The sequence below is a fragment of the Chenopodium quinoa genome, unplaced genomic scaffold (genome assembly GCF_001683475.1).
Source record: "Chenopodium quinoa cultivar QQ74 unplaced genomic scaffold, ASM168347v1, whole genome shotgun sequence".
NCBI lineage: Eukaryota > Viridiplantae > Streptophyta > Magnoliopsida > Caryophyllales > Amaranthaceae > Chenopodium > Chenopodium quinoa.
The window spans coordinates 15,729-32,282 of record NW_018745660.1 but is presented as its reverse complement, the minus strand read 5'-3'; the positions used below and the strand labels follow the sequence as shown (position 1 = coordinate 32,282).

General features: G+C 35.0%; 2 protein-coding genes across 2 annotated transcripts; both read left to right on the top strand.

Annotated features, from left to right (window-relative positions):
* Positions 1–9,964: 9,964 nt before the first annotated feature.
* On the top strand, positions 9,965–12,044 carry LOC110717149 (F-box/FBD/LRR-repeat protein At5g22660-like). Its single transcript, XM_021895788.1, has one exon. The coding sequence runs from the start codon at positions 10,294–10,296 to the stop codon at positions 11,773–11,775; it is 1,482 nt and encodes a 493-aa protein (XP_021751480.1). The 5' UTR covers positions 9,965–10,293; the 3' UTR covers positions 11,776–12,044.
* Positions 12,045–14,882: 2,838 nt separating this feature from the next.
* On the top strand, positions 14,883–16,094 carry LOC110717148 (F-box/FBD/LRR-repeat protein At1g16930-like). The gene has a single exon (XM_021895786.1). It carries the CDS (start codon positions 14,883–14,885, stop codon positions 16,092–16,094), a length of 1,212 nt encoding a protein of 403 aa, XP_021751478.1.
* The last annotated feature ends 460 nt before the right edge of the window (positions 16,095–16,554 follow it).

Sequence of the window (16,554 nt, the reverse complement as noted above, 5' to 3'; positions counted from 1 at the left end):
GGAGTTTTAGGAGAAATTGGAGAAAGTAATAAAATATGAAGGTAGTGGGATAGTTGAGAAAATAAAAAATTGTAAAAAACAAAAGTAGTGGAAGAATAGGAGAAAGAGAGAGTATTAGTTCGGTCCACTAAGTGTGAGTAACGAATTAAATATTGTAAATGTTTTCCAAAAAAGGAAATGGAACAAGTATTTAAAAACGACCGGATAAAAAAAGTGGAGCAAGTATTTAAAAATGGAGGGAGTACATTAAAAAAATATACTTTTGTAATAGGCAATAACACTTTAATTAAAATAAAATGTATTTTTGTGTCTGAAATCATTAAATAGTAAAATAAATCAAATTATAAATTTATAATAAAATAAATCAAATTATCATTCACAATGTGTATGATGTGGTGATTAACGCCTAATTCCCAACACGATCGAATTTTTCCGCACGTTTCCGGCTCTTTCACGAATTGAAAAAAATTATATATGTAACTTTTAATTATTTAAAATAACTTAATGGGTATTATTAAAGAAGACGTACATACACACAAAATTTAAAGATTGGTCTAGATGCATGCAACTATGTCTAACTTGTAAGAAAAACATGTTTCAACAACCCATGAAGAGTGTTTTGCTGTTGAGGTGTTGAAAGGGATTTAAACCAAACAAATCTATAGTTGTACGCTTAGTCGGTTGACTATCCTACTAGTCACCAACATAACACTTCTTAAAGTTTCCAGAGCCTAATGTTTCGAAGTAATCTGACGTGTATATACCATTAGGGTTTAATAATGGGATAAAAGGGGAAAAATGAAAATCGAGGGAAAATTAAAGTGGTCACATGACTTTTTTTGTTAGAAAAATTTGGTCGTCAGAGTTTGGTGAAAGGACTCTCCCTACAACCCAATGTCGATAAAAGGATCTTTTGTGCCACATTTTTTAGAAAATGACCTTTCTCACAAAGTCGATCACTTAAAAGGACCTTCCTCGCAAATTTTCCTAAAATTAACTTATTTTTGCCGCACTTATTTTTACCGTATTTATTTGTTATTGTTATATTGTATTCAAGGTGCAACCACTTTATCTAATACAAGTATGATCTAAATTAAAACCATAGGAAATGATTTAGACTTAAATAATTTAACCTTGTAATTAAGACAAAATCAATCTTAATTGAACGTTATCAAGATTAAAACTTAGGTCATGTTTAATAATAATTTTTGTCACACTTTATTATTTTTATGTTGCACCTAAATTTAAAGTTTGATCAAATCAGATAATCAGATCAGATCAAACCAAATTATATTATACTATATCAAATTAAATTAAAATAAGCAAAAATAAAGCAAACAAAACATGTCATTATTAGACTGTGATTGAAACTTCTTATACTTTGTCATAAGTATTATTAAAAGTTCTTATACCTTATTTTTGCACACCTAATCAAACTCATTGAACTTATTAGAGCTCATAACACATATTAAAACTTATTGTACTTATTTTATTAATTGATTTGAAACTAGAAAGTGCCATGTTATTCCCTTAGTTCTATTTTTTTTAAAGAAAAATATGTATTGTAGAAACAAATTGTAGGCAATTATTTTTTATTTGATAAATTTTAGTTGGCTTGGAGATTTTTATCATATCATATTATTTATATACAAAGTACGTACTTCAAAAAAAAATTTATATCCAAAGTACATTAGAGAAGGAAAATTAAAGGGGAATATAAATGGTAGATAACTAGATTAATCTCGTACAATGCACGTTTTGATCAAATAAAATTTTCTAAATTTGTTTTTTTTTTTTCATACCATAATATTAAAAAAGAAAATAGACCTCTTAGAAAAAACTATAATCTATAATCTATAACTAAGGATCTATTCACATTTACTTAATTTTAGTTCAGTTCAGTTAAGCTCCAATCAATTCAGCTCAGTTCAGTTCAGCTCTAATCAGTTCAGTTCAATTCAGCTCCTAATTTCTTTCTCTCATATAATATTCATTTCAGCTCAGTTCTGTTCAGTTCATCTCCAATCAGTTCAATTCAGTTTAGTTAAGCTCCAATCAGTTCAGTTCAGCTCAGTTTAGTAAATGTGAAAAGGCCATAATTTGACATCATCAATCAATCAATCAATTACATACTAGTAAAAGCGAATATAAGAGGACACTTGTCAAAATTACTTTCTAAAAAAAATATTATTACATTAAAAAAGGATTGCATTTAGATTGTGACTTTTATTTTATATAAAATCTAAAATAAACTTTCTAAAGTATCGACTTGCACATTATAACTGTCACATATTTAAATATTTTATCTCTCATGTTTTTATTGTTTTAATACGAACTGTATTTCATTTTTGATACGAACTGTGTTTCATACGATTTAATATTGATCAATCGATTTAGTTTTTAATACTCCATCTGATTTTAAATACTTGCTCCATTTCTCCATGCGCGGAGTTTTAGGAGAAATTGGAGAAAGTAATAATATAAGGAGGTAGTGGGGTAGGTAAAAGAATTAAAAAATTGTAAAAAAAACAAAAGTAGTGGAGAGAATTGGAGGAGAGAGAATATGAAATTAAATAAAATATGATTTATATTGGGTCCACTAGGTGAGAGAAATAAATTAAATATTGTAAAAGTATTCCAAATAAGGAAATGAAGCAAGTATTTAAAAATGACCGAAAAAGGAAAGTGGAGCAAATATTTAAAAACAGAGGGAGAATCTAATTATATTTTCATTATAATTAGTCAATATCCGTGAATTACAAGGGGTTTCACCTAGTATATATATAAAGGGGAGTTTTTCCCGAGCTTTTAGAGAGCCATATAAGATTTAATTTTCTTAATGCCACGTAGGATTATAAATTATAATTGTAACCAGTAAAATAAGAGATTATTAATTTCTTTTAAAATTAAATCATTCAAATGCCATGTAAGAAAAATTGTTGAATGAAATTTTTAAGTTTAAATTAATTAAATATAAAATATTATCTTTTAATATTATGAATTTTATCTAAATATATAACAAATTTTAACACATACATAAAATATATATATATTTAAAAATTCAAAAAAACTGTGCATCACACGGACTTCATCTAGTTTTTTTTTTATAAGTGGTTGACATGTGGATAACAATGATATCATCAGTTTTTACTTTAGTTATATTCATAGATAGATTTGGTTTAAAAATATATATATATATATATATATATATATATATATATATATATATATATATATATATATATCTCCTCACCAGGCCCGTCTTAGACTTGGATTTTCCTCATACACGGAATAGGGCCCCAAAAGTCAGGGGCCCAAAATCCGATTCAATACTTAAAGTTAAAAAAACGCAAATTTTAAGATGCACCATGGTGCACCAAAAAATAGGTGCACCACGTCTATACTTTTGAATATTTAGTAAAAAGATTTGAACAATTGTAAATTTGAACATGTAGTAAAAAATATGAACATCGCAAAATTTGAACATTTAATTTAAAAAATCTGAACAATCGCAATGAATCACACCTATACTTTGAAACATATAGTAAAAAAATATGAACAATTGCGAATATTGAACATTTAGTAAAAAAGTCTAAACATTGCAAATTTTTGAACATTTAGTAAAAAAAAATTTACAATCACAATGCACTACTCCAATACTTTTTGAACATTTAGTAAAAAAAATATGAACAATAACAAATTTTAAACATTTAGTAAAAAAAATCTGAACAATCGCAAACTTTGAATTATTACGAGTTAGACAAATTTTGAAAAAGTTTGTTTGATTCGTAATAATTCAATAGTTTTGTAATATAAATTGAACATTTACTGTATACAAAATGAACATTTCTTTATAAAATATGGACATTAAAAATTGCATGTATATGTTCAGTTTTTTATAACGTGTTCATATTTTTTTACTAAATGTTCATTTTTTTTGTAAAATGTTCAATTTTTTTTACTAAATGTTCAAAATTGTAGACGTGGTGTACCTATTTTCTAGGTGCACCATGGTGCACATAATACTAATTGAAAAAAAAAGGAAAAAAAAAAAAAACAAAATTCTCCCCTCCATCTTTTGATATTTCCAGTAAACAAGCCCACCTTATGTCAAAACAAAACTCAGCTTTCCTATTCTTCTTTCTTTTCCAATTAATGCCTTTTGACTTTAGTTTTTGATTTTCTAAATAAAATTGAACTCTTTTAATTATCTCTCTTGGTACTGTACTCGTAATTTTTTTTTGTTTTGATTCATTTAATTGTACAACTAGGTTTAGGGGACTTTAGGTCTGTGCAATAATGCACGGTTGTTAAAGTTCATAAATAAACTCTTGCTATATTGATTTAGTACAATTAAGGCAATTTACGTTTTAGCCAATTTTTATTTACCTTATTAAAAATTTACGTTAAATAAACTTTAACCAAAAAAAAAAAAATCAAAACTAAAAACACACCAGGAGATGACACGTGTCATTGCTGGTGTGTCTTTTAGTATATATATATAGTTAAGTTATAGTTATTGATTATCACTATTTTTTAAAAAAAAAAAAAAAATTAAAGGTGTTGGAAAAATTAAAAGAGCAATCTATTCTCAATTGTAATGTCTATTTGGTAATTTAAATACTCTCTCTGTCTCGTAATTTATTTTTGTTTATTGTCTCATTGAATTATTACTACTTCCGTATTATTAAAAATTTAGTTTTTTTTTTTAAAAAAAAAACTTAGTAATATTAAATTATTAATGCTTTATAGACGGCCCTGCTCCCTACCCACACTACTTTTTTTTTTATTATTTATATTTCTTACTAACAATACTTCATACTATTTCCTCAAAAAAATAAAATTATTAGGAGTTTGGTTTGTTATATTTATGTTAATATTGTATATTTGGCAAGTCTATCTTGTTAGGAGTTTTAGACAAGTTAGGTATTCTATTGTATTGAGTATATATTGGTGATTAATGGAATACAAAAGGCTAAGCCGTTTTCTCCACATCTTTCTTTCACTTAACATGGTTATCAGGTCTCTCTAATTTTATAGAGATTTTTTTTTTCATCGATCTTGGTTGGTTATTGTTTAATTCCGCAAATTTACTTGTTTGTTTGAGAAATTAAGGCTTCAATTTATTAACAATTACTGCAAATTCTGTTTTATTTGCTCCAACTAGGGCTCACAAACCCTAATTAATTTTGGTTCGAATTTATTTGGTACTGCATATCGTGGTATTCCCTAATTAATTTTGGTTCGAATTTATTTGGTACTGCATATCGTGGTATTCTCAAGTGCTGCGTGTCGTGGTGCTGTGTTTGCGCGACTCTGTTGTGTGCGTGTTTGGGTGCAGTGCTTTGTAGTGCTCCGTGTGTTTTTTGTGTGGTGCGTTAATTGCGTGCTGCTGCTCTGTTTGTTCTGTTTTGGTTAGTGCTGCAGTGTGTGCTGCGGTGTGTGCCGAGTTTTGTGTGCTGTCTAGTGGTGTGGCAGCTTTGGTGTGTTGGAGTTGCTCGTGGCCTCGTGGGTAGTAGGAGCTTGTTACACTTATTCTTTCTTGCGTGGTTGTGAGTAAGCTTTGTTGACATTGGAGCTTGTTCTTTATTTCTTTCAAGGCAGCCATATTTTATTTGTTGTCTTGCATTGATTATTTGTTCCTAATTAATCACTCGTTGATTTGTGGTTGTGTTCTTTTGTTTTCTATTCAAGAAAGCTATTATTATTAGTGGCTCTTTCTTTGGTTTATACTTGCTGCTAGTTTATTGTTTGGTGGGAGCAAGTTGGTTTTTTTTTTTTTTTATTGTGTATTGTGGTGGTGCAGTTTGGTTATATTTGGTGGTATTAGTGTATTTGGTGGTATTTGTGCTGCACTACGATCTTTGGTGATTGTTTGAGCTAGTTTGGTTATTTGCGTGTGGTTGGTGCGTATGGTTGGTGCGTTGTTGAGCTGGTTTGTGTTCTCTTTCAATGGGGGCTCAATCTAACCGTACATTTGAGCGTCTTACTAACGCAGATCGTAGGAGTGTTCCTACTATCACTGATGAGCAATGGAAAGAACTTCTATCTATCATTCAGTGCTCGAGTTCTTTGTCTCTTCGCACCTATAATTCTGTCGATTGGCTCATTGATACTGGAGCTTCAAATCATATGTATGGTAATATTGATTTATTTACAAATTTATCTGATATCTCGTCTCCTGTTGGTTTACCTAATGGGAAGAGCACTACTGCCACAAAAGAAGGGAGAGTTATTCTGTCTGATAATTTAACACTTGATAATGTTCTTTATGTTCCTGCTCTTAAATGCAACTTGTTGGCTGTGTCTCAGTTATTAGAAAAACAATCCTATTCTGTTATGTTCACTGACAAGCTATGCATAATTCAGGACCGCAGTTTGAGGAACCTGATTGGAGCGGGGGAGCAGTGTGATGGGGTCTATATTTTTCGTCCGGTTCGTGCTCAAAATTCTCGGGCAAACAAGTGGTAGTTTCAGATGCAAGTTTGTTATGGCACAAACGTCTTGGTCATCCGTCGATGCAAGTGGTTAGTTCTCTTTCGGGAGTTTCTCGTAGTACTCATGATCATAATAGTTCTTCTGGTTGTTTGTTTGATTGTGATATTTGTTTTATGGGGAAGCAACCCCGTAACTCCTTTCCATTATTGAGTACAAATAGAGTATCTGGTATATTTGATTTGATTCATTGTGATATTTGGGGTCCGAATAAGATTTTGTCTAGTTGTGATGCTCAGTATTTTCTTACCATTATTGATGATTTTTCGCGTTCTACTTGGGTGTTCTTAATGGTTGGTAAATATGAAGCTTCTCAGTTGGTTCGTGAGTTTTGTGCTATGGCTAAGACTCAGTTTGGCCGTAAGGTCAAGGTGGTTCGTAGTGATAATGGTCAGGAGTTTCTTAGTTTAGGTTCTTTCTTGCTAAGAAAGGCATTTTGCATCAAACGTCATGTGTTGACACGGCTCAACAGAATGGTAGAGTAGAGCATAAGCATCGTCACATTTTTAAACGTAGCTCGTGCTCTTCGGTTTCAGGCAAAGTTGCCCAAGTATTTTTGGGTGAGTGTGTTATGACGGTTGTTCATCTCATTAATCGCACACCTACTCCGGTTTTGAATGGTAAAACCCCTCATGAATGTTTGTTTGGTCAAGTACCGTCTTATGATGGTTTACGGGTTTTTGGTTGTCTTGCTTATGCTGCGAATCGTCCTCGGGTTAAAGATAAATTTGATTCTCGTTCCAGAAAATGTATTTTTGTTGGTTATCCTCACGGTAAGAAAGGTTGGCGTCTTTATGATTTAGAGACAAATGAATTTTTTGTTAGTCGGGATGTTCAGTTTTTTGAGGATAAATTCCCATATCTCGAGTCACTTCCGGATGAGCAGAGGCTTTTGTGGGAACGATATTTTTCAAATCCCCGGTGTGGGATGATGGTGATGCATTTTTGGGGACAAATAGCGGTGTACAAAGGGAAGGAGTCGCGGTCAAAACAGTTAACCCCGCAACCTGGCCGCGGGAGCAGCTGCCCAGCCGCGATCAGGCTGCGGAGCAGCCTGCTTCGAGCTCCTCCCACGCAGCAGATGCAGTAGCAGGTGCAGCAGGGCAGCCAGCGCCCGCTGGCCAGGCGCTTTCCCAGCAGCAGCAAGGCACAGGCCAGCTCGCCGCTTTTCCAGCGCCCGCTGGTGGTGCTTACGGCCAGCCACCACCCAGCAGTGTGCAGTAGCCAGCACAGCAGGTCCCCAGCCACGGGCAGGCTGTGGGGCAGCCTGTTTTGTCATCTTCCTCGACTACTTTCTCTTCTTCTTCGCCCAGTGTTAGTTGTAACGATGTTTCAAAGGATAGTTTTAGCTCGGGGGTTGTTCAAGAACGTGAATTGGATGGTGAGAATATTTTTATTTCTCCGAAATATTTGAGGGGGAGTTCGTCGGATAATTTAGGTTGTGGACATCGTGAAAAACGTCCTTCGTGGCATCGGAATTATGTTACTCATACTATCATTTCTGAAAATATAGACCCATCTACATCAACTGTAGTCCCTCCTCAATCATATTCTTCAGGTAAACCTTTCCTTATAGCTTGTCATGTTGAATATAATCGTTTTTCTAACAGACACAGGTGTTTTATGGCGACGATCACTAAGGGAAAGGAACCGTCTTCATTCAAAGAGGCGGTTAAAGACGTCGGTTGGCGTAAGGCTATGCAAGATGAGATTGATGCTCTAGAACGCAATGGCACATGGATTGTTGTGGATCTTCATCCAGGCAAGAGGGCTATTGGTAGTGGTTGGGTGTACAAAATCAAGTACACAGACAAATCAAAAGTGGAACGTCTCAAGGCTCGTTTGGTTGTTTATGGAAACCGTCAAGTTGAAGGTGTTGATTATAATGAGACGTTCGCTCCAGTTGCAAAGATGACTACGGTACGTATCTCATTAGCTGTTGTTGTGTCTTTGAATTGGGAGTTACATCAGATGGATGTTCATAATGCATTTCTTCATGGTGATTTGGATGAAGAAGTATATATGCAGTTTCCTCCAGGGTACGGTACTCCGACACCTGGCAAAGTTTGCAGGTTGGAGAAATCTTTATATGGCTTGAAACAAGCCCCGAGACAGTGGTTTTCAAAACTGTCAAGTGCTCTGCGAGGTTTTGGGTTTAAAAACTCATATGCTGATTACTCTCTATTTAGCTATGTACAGGGCAATGTCTCTTTGCATGTTCTTGTATATGTCGATGACTTGATCATTGCAGACTCCTTTCATGATACAATTGTTCGTTTTAAAGCCTATTTGAGCAAATGCTTCTATATGAAGGATTTGGGTTTGCTTAAGTATTTCTTAGGCATTGAGGTTGCTCGGAGTCCCGCGGGCATCTTTCTTTCTCAACGAAAGTATGCTCTTGATATTTTAACTGAGGCAGGAATGTTGGGTTGTAAACCCATTGATACTCCGATGGAGCAGAATCATTGTCTTGCACATGCTTCCGGTGAGCCGTTCGCTCATCCGGAACAGTATCGTCGTTTGGTTGGTCGTTTGGTTTACTTGTCGGTCACTCGACCGGAGTTGAGTTATTCAGTGCATGTTTTGGCACAGTTTTTGAGTGTTCCACAGGTTTCTCATTGGGATGCGGTCATTCGTGTCTTGCGCTATCTTAAGGGTAGTCCGGGACAAGGTATTTTGTTGCGACCTACGACAGATTTACACTTGACGGCGTTTTGTGATAGTGATTGGGCAGCGTGCCCGTTGAGTCGGCGTTCCTTGTCAGGTTATTTTGTTTTCTTAGGCGTTCCCCTGTTTCTTGGAAGACTAAGAAACAGCCAACTGTAGCCACATCCTCATCTGAAGCCGAATACAGGTCTATGTCCCTCACTTCTCGTGAGTTGAAATGGTTGAAAATGTTGTTGTTTGTTCTTGGTGTTAAGCATTCAAAGTCTATGCAGTTGTTTTGTGATAATCAGTCGGCTTTGCATATAGCTAAGAATCTAGTGTTTCATGAACGTACGAAGCATATTGAGGTAGACTGTCATTTTGTTCGTGATGAGTTGATAAACGGTAATATTTCTACCTCATATGTTCCGACAGGTCATCAATTAGCAGATATTCTCACCAAGGCTCTTGGACGTCAGCAGTTTGGTTTTCTCTTACGCAAGTTGGGCATTCGTGATTTACATGCTCCAACTTGAGGGGGAGTATTAGGAGTTTGGTTTGTTATATTTATGTTAATATTGTATGTTTGACAAGTCTATCTTGTTAGGAGTTTTAGGCAAGTTAGGTATTCTATTGTATTGAGTATATATTGGTGATTAATGGAATACAGAAGGCTAAGCCGTTTTTCTCCACATCTTTCTCCACTTAACAAAAATTAAAAAAAATACTTCATACTATAAGTCTATAAGCCTAGTTTATAATTTTTTAAACTATTAGTCAAGCCTATTGTTACAATTAATGTGAACTGGAGAGAGTATTAAAAATGACTTGTAATGAGAAAACATAGGCACAAAAGCTTCAACGAACACATTCAAGGCGAAAATTTATTAAAAGCCTTATTTTCTGCATGGCCATTTGACACGCACCAAAAACACTAATTAGATAACGGGTAACCCCTGACTGATCAAGTATCCCACAGGCCACAACTCCTAAGCCAAAATTAGGCTGCCTCAAACACAAAATAACCACCCGTCCACCACCTTGAACAACGTCTACACCAAGCAAACAAATATCTGATACAACATACAACTTTTTCAATAACATTCAAACTTCACTTCCACCTATTTCCAATATCCTCCAAACCCAGAAAATATGACTGAAAACGTCAACTACGAACGACAATACGACAACGACGACGACAGATTAAGCTCACTTCCCGACGCCATCATCACCGTCATACTCTCTCTCCTCCCAATCGACACCGCCGCCGCCACCTCCGTCTTATCCCACCGTTGGCGCCGCCTCTGGACCGCCGTCACTAGCCTCGAATTTCACGCAGATGGTTCCACCTTCACCACCACCGCCGACCACATCTTAGCTCAGCTTACGGCTCCGACACTCCGCGTTTTCCACCTTTCTCTCACTTCGCCGTCCGAATTGCCGGAATCCGATTCGCTTGAATCGAGTTTCCGTGAAGTTTGTCGCCGGAATGTGGAGAGTGTTTTTATTGATGTAAGATGTTCGTTTTATGAAGAATTCTTTTATGTTCCTGTTTGTTTGTTTAATTCTGTTGTGATTTTGGATTTGGAATTGGTTGGTAAGCTTAAATTTGATTTTGCTGATGACGAAATTGGAGGTGTTGTACTTCCAAATTTGAGGAAATTGAGTTTGAATTATCTTCTTGATGTTCCGTTTTGGTTGGGGAATTTAATTAGGTGTTGTCAAAAATTGGAGGATTTAGATTTGGTGTTTAAATTGGATGTTGTTGAGTCTGAAATTGCGGATTCTGTGAATATTTGTGCTCTTAATTTGAAGTTGTTGAAGATTGATTTGGAGTTTGTTGGTCAGACACAGCATATTAATATATCTATTGATGCGCCTCAATTGGAGTATCTTAATTTGCGTGATTGTACTTCGTTTTATGATTTCGTTCGGAGCCCAACTAGATTGGTTAGAACATGTATTGATTTGATTAAGGAGGAGCGGTATCTTGAGGATGAAGATGATATGGATTGGTTGCCTAGTGGCGATTATCTTCGCCACATGTCTAAGTTTATTGGAGGGATGTGTAGTGTTAGTAGCCTTGATTTAAAGCTTGACAGTGATACCAATATATTTACTCACCTTAGCTCTGTGGGTAATGGGTTTCTACCAGTATTCCGAAATCTAACCAATTTCGAAATGACCTTGGATGGTATCGGGCTAAATGGTTGGAAGGATTTGATACTTTCGCTGCAATGCTTTCCTAACTTAAAGCATCTTGAGGTTAACATGGAAGGTGATCCCCCAATGGATCTTAATCATTGGTCTGAACCAGGTTCCGTGCCTGATTGTTTGGTAAGTAAGATGAAGACTATACAGATAAGGGGGCTTATTGGAATTGATGATGACCTCAAGTTGTTGGCATACATTCTGAGTAACGCAGTTGTTTTGAATGAGCTTTGCTTAGATGTTTGTATGAGGGATGACTCTAATGATTTACTGTGGAAGGAACGTAAGTTCTGTATGTCCTTGTTCAAGCTCCCTAGGAAGTCATCAACTTGTGAGATTGTGTTCTCGGGAAGGTCTGCCACAACATCAAGTAGTGCCTTTGAAGATGAATACCTTACATGTCAAATGTATTTGGCCGATTGATGATTTGACATTATAGTGGCAACTTCTTACTCTTCAAAAGCCAACATTAGAGCACTTGGGTGGCAGGTATTGACTACCCAATTTCATTTGTATTTAATTTAATGTATGCATATAGCTTGGTTTCTGCTTAAAGTTATTTTTGAAGTGCATATAGCTTGGTGTGTATTAGTGTATAAAAGCTTGCTTTGTACTTGTCTATTTGATTAGTTCTGTGTGTACTGTGTAAACTTCTTCCACTAATACAATGGCAATTGTTATTGTAGATTCTAGTCTTTTCTCTTCTCCATATAGCTATGGTGTATTTTTGTTCCAATTATGACTTATAATGTAATGTTCTGTATGTTACAATAATAGTAAATGAATTTCTAATATTACACAAATGAGCAGGCAAGTAGTTCATATGATCAGAGTACTGTTTTTACCCTGCCAGGTGATCACATAGCCACCTTAGAATTCAATAGTTGTGAAGTGTTAAATTGTGCTAAGTGCATATTGATTTTTAGTAAAGGGTGAACACACAAGTAGTCGTCTGAAATCAAAGAAGATATAGAAGTGATAACTCATCTGTTTGAGGGGATTATCTAGTTTACATTCTACTTGCAATTGCAAACAACAGTCAGTGATGATTAATAACTTTGTAGAATACCTTAACTTTGGAGTGTGCCGTAAGGCTTAAATGATATTGTGGTAAATAACAATATTCCAAACTGAACCTCTTTATCTTGTTTTCTATTTTTGTAAACTATTAACTATGTAATAGCTTCAGGTTATATGATAGATTATAGACTGGCCAAGAGATGGCAAAGATTTAGCTATGCTAATAAGGGAACCAAGGATGGAGCAGAAAAAGAATGTTGTGCATAAAAGGCGCCTGTTTTGCTCCCTAAGGGAGTGTTTAGTTGGGTAGAAGGAAAGTGATATTTACCATTATTTTTTCCCTTAAAATGTGTTATCCATGGTAATTCATTGTTCATTAAAAATGTTTCCATCAAACCAAGTGGAGCACTGGAGCCTAAGAGTCAGAAGGATGTAACTTAGGAAGAGGAAAATGAAAAGGTCAAAAGGCATAAAGCCTAGTTGCTTTTGCTTATTTATTTGATACACATGTTAAGGGAGCTCCTGCAAGTATTAAAAAATGTGTAGGAAGTTTAGCTTGGACTCCTTTGAGCCTAGGAGATTCATTGCAAATTTGATCCCATGGAACTAATACAACCCCAAGTGGACAAAATCTAAAACTTTCTTAAGTTGCTAGGTATTTGCCTCATTTTGTTGAGTATATATGTCTTTTGCTGTAAATCTAAGCCCTAATCACTGGATTTTTATTTAAATCAATTTATCAGCGTTAGATTTTAGTTTATTCCTGTGAAAACATATGTGAATTTAAGAGATGCCGGTCACATATTTTTAGGAGATGAAAATGTATTGGTATTAGAATGTTCAAGATGAATAGGTGCTGGATGTATGAATGCTCTTAACTGTAAGTGGTTAAATCAAATAAGATAAAGATAATGATAATTTGGAAAAAGTAGATTTGGAATAATCTGAATGTCCCTAAGCATCAATTTGTTAGTTGGCTTGCTGTACAATGACAACTTGAGGTTAAATTACTAGGTGTGTCCTTTGGTAAAACCATGGCAGTTTGTTTAGTGTGCTTTGCAGCTGATGGATAACTAAGAAGTGCAAAGGTCTTAGTGTCCTACATGTTTCTGCAGGAAGGTCCTGTTTCAGGGAATTTGATCATTTCGTTTCTTACCAGTGATAGTGAACAGAAGCTGGTAATGGTTGATGAACTTGTAAAGAGCCCAGTTTATGACATCTATATATGATTTATTTCATAGCAGAGACTGCCTTGAGCCCTTGATGCTTGGACACTAGTGTACTGTGCAAATCTCTCATTAACGAGTCTAGAAAACAGGCGAAGTGTATAATGTGCCTCTTGCCTCCTGGAGTCCTGGCATGTCATTTTGTAAATTAGCTTGTGTTCATGTCCAATTAAACTTACTCGAACATCATAAAATAAGAATAGCTTTTAGTGCTAGATTAGGCTAGGGAGGGGAAAGGGCAGAAGAAAGGATGTCCTGACTCATGAGAGAAGGGGTTTAGAAGGAGAGGGTGAGCGCTCAAACGGCAGTAAATACTAAATAGCTTCTAAGTTCTGATTGTTACTGATTTCTAGTTTTATCTGGTGCACAAAGATGTATTCTTCCCAAGCTGTTAAAAAACTATTGTTATGACTATTAATTCCCTTTATATAAAGTTGTACAGCTGATTAATGAGAACAGGTTATTCATAACTGGTGGTCTATTTGTAAAGTTAAGACTAAGGCAGAGGATCAAAGTAAGAAACTGCTTACTATGTACTTTTTTTTTTTTTTTTCTTTTTCTTTTATTTATTTTTAATAAAAATAACTGAGAAAATGTGTGGTTTTTTCATTTTTTGTAACATGAAGATACCTAGTCATCTGATTGGCAAGTGAAAGTTGCCTTCTTTTTTCTCCCCATTAGTCATTACTACCTATGAACCTATCTTACCTTTTATTCTTCCAAAATCAAATATTTATCATAATTTTATTACGAAGTAGAAAATTGTGCCCAAAAATATTTACTCCATCATTTTACTTTTCCCAATATTGAAATGTATTCCAATACAGTAATACTCTATATATAAGTACAATGAACTAAGGATTATTTTTTGAAAACGAACTACAGATTATAATACTCTGTATATTTTTAATTAAAATAAAATGCAAGTACAATGTATTAATAAATAATATCATGTAATTTCCAATGAATTTATATGCATAGTGTGTACGAGTATATTTTGATTAAAAAAAAAAAAATTTATACGGAGCAAGTACAATGTATAATTAGTGCATTAATCTAAATGAAATTTAATAATGTACCTTTTTCAACTACGGAGTAAAAAAAAATAAAAATCTAAGTACAATGTACGATATAAGTGCAATGTACCATTATAATTATAAGTACACAATAAACCTTTGTTTCTTAATTATCAAAATTTCACATTAACGTTAGTTGTAGGACCAAGAGAGTATAAATTTATAATTCCCACTTGAGAGTGAAAGTGGGACTGTGAGAGTGAAAAAAATGGTTGATGGCAAAATTATGAAATGCTATATCAGAAAACAGCGCAGAAGGTCGAGGGCGGAAGAAGAAGACAGGTTGAGCTCACTTCCTGATGTCATTCTCACCAACATTCTTTCTCGTCTCCCTATCCATGTTGCCATCGCAACCTCCGTCTTATCCCACCGATGGCGCCGGGTCTGGACCGGCATCACCTGCGTTGAAATCGTTACTTGTAGAACATCAGGAGTTGCCGCCATGTTTGACTGCATCCTACGACAGCTTACATCCCGGAAGCTCCACGTCTTTGATCTTGCTCTGCTAGAGGTGTTTAAATCTCCGGAAATTAGTGAATCAGAAATAGAATTATGGGTCCGTGAAGTTTGCAGTCGAAATGTGGAGGATATCAGGATCGATGCACATTATGATAGTCAGTTTTGTGTACCCGCTATTCTGTTCAATTCACAATCTCTGGTAACTTTGAAATTATGGGGCTTGCTTCAGTTTAAATGGCCGGAAATTGGGAGCTTATGCTTTCATCTACCTAATTTGAAGTCACTTAACCTTTGCAAGCTTATTGATGTTCCTCTTTCGTTGGGGACTCTATTAAGATCTTGCCCTCATTTGGAACATTTAGATTTAGACTTCGATCTAGCTGATAATCTACATTTTTCATTGTCTAGTTCTGTTGTGAATATCATTGCCCCCAATTTGAAATCATTGTCTATACATATGCTATACACTCCCGGGCAAATTAGTGTATATATCGATGCACCCAAATTGGAAAACCTGAAAATTGAGAATTTCTATTCAATTTATTACTTTCTCCGGAATCCAACTGTGTTAAAGGAAGCGCGTATTGAATTGATGCATGATGAATGGTATGGGCTGGAGTCAGATGATGAAGAGGAGAAAGAGCTGGATTATGGCTCATTGTCTGAAGCACGAAAAGAATATCTTCACCAGATGACCAAGTTTGTTGGAGGAATGTCTACTGTTACCAATCTTGAGCTAAGGCTAGAGAGTCTGACCAATATATTCAAATATCAAAACCCTGTGAAACTGCCAATCTTTTCTAACGTAGCCCATCTCGAAACAAATTTCTTGAAGGATTTGATGTTTTCCTTACATTGTTTTCCCAACTTAGAGCATCTTAAGGTGTCAGATTGTGATGATAAAATGGAGCAAAGTAGTTTGTGTACACCAGATTCAATTTCAGATTGTTTTGATAAGTAAGCTCACAAGACTATACAAATATGGAGACTGAAGGGAACTGATGATAACCTCAGGTTTCTGGCATACATTCTACGTAATGCTTTTGTTTTGGAAAAGCTTCTCGTAAAATTTCATATGGTGGATGGGGAATATGACAAATATGAACGCGAAAAAGCATATGCAGTGTGGAAGGAATGTCAGTTCTGTAAATCATTGATGAAGCTTCCAAGGAGCTCTTTGACGTGTCAGCTTGAGCTTTCTGGTCGGTCTGTTATAGCATCAGGTAATGGCTTACAAGGTGGATACCTTCCATGTCAAATTTTTATGGGCTGATAAACCTGATGTATGCAACTTGTTTTTTCAAATGCAACATTCAAGCTTATGGGTTGTAGGGATTGACTACTGAATTCCGATTGATTTTTGGTTTATATGCATAATTGCGTGTAGTTTAGGGCTTAACAATGTTTCTAGAAATCCTGGA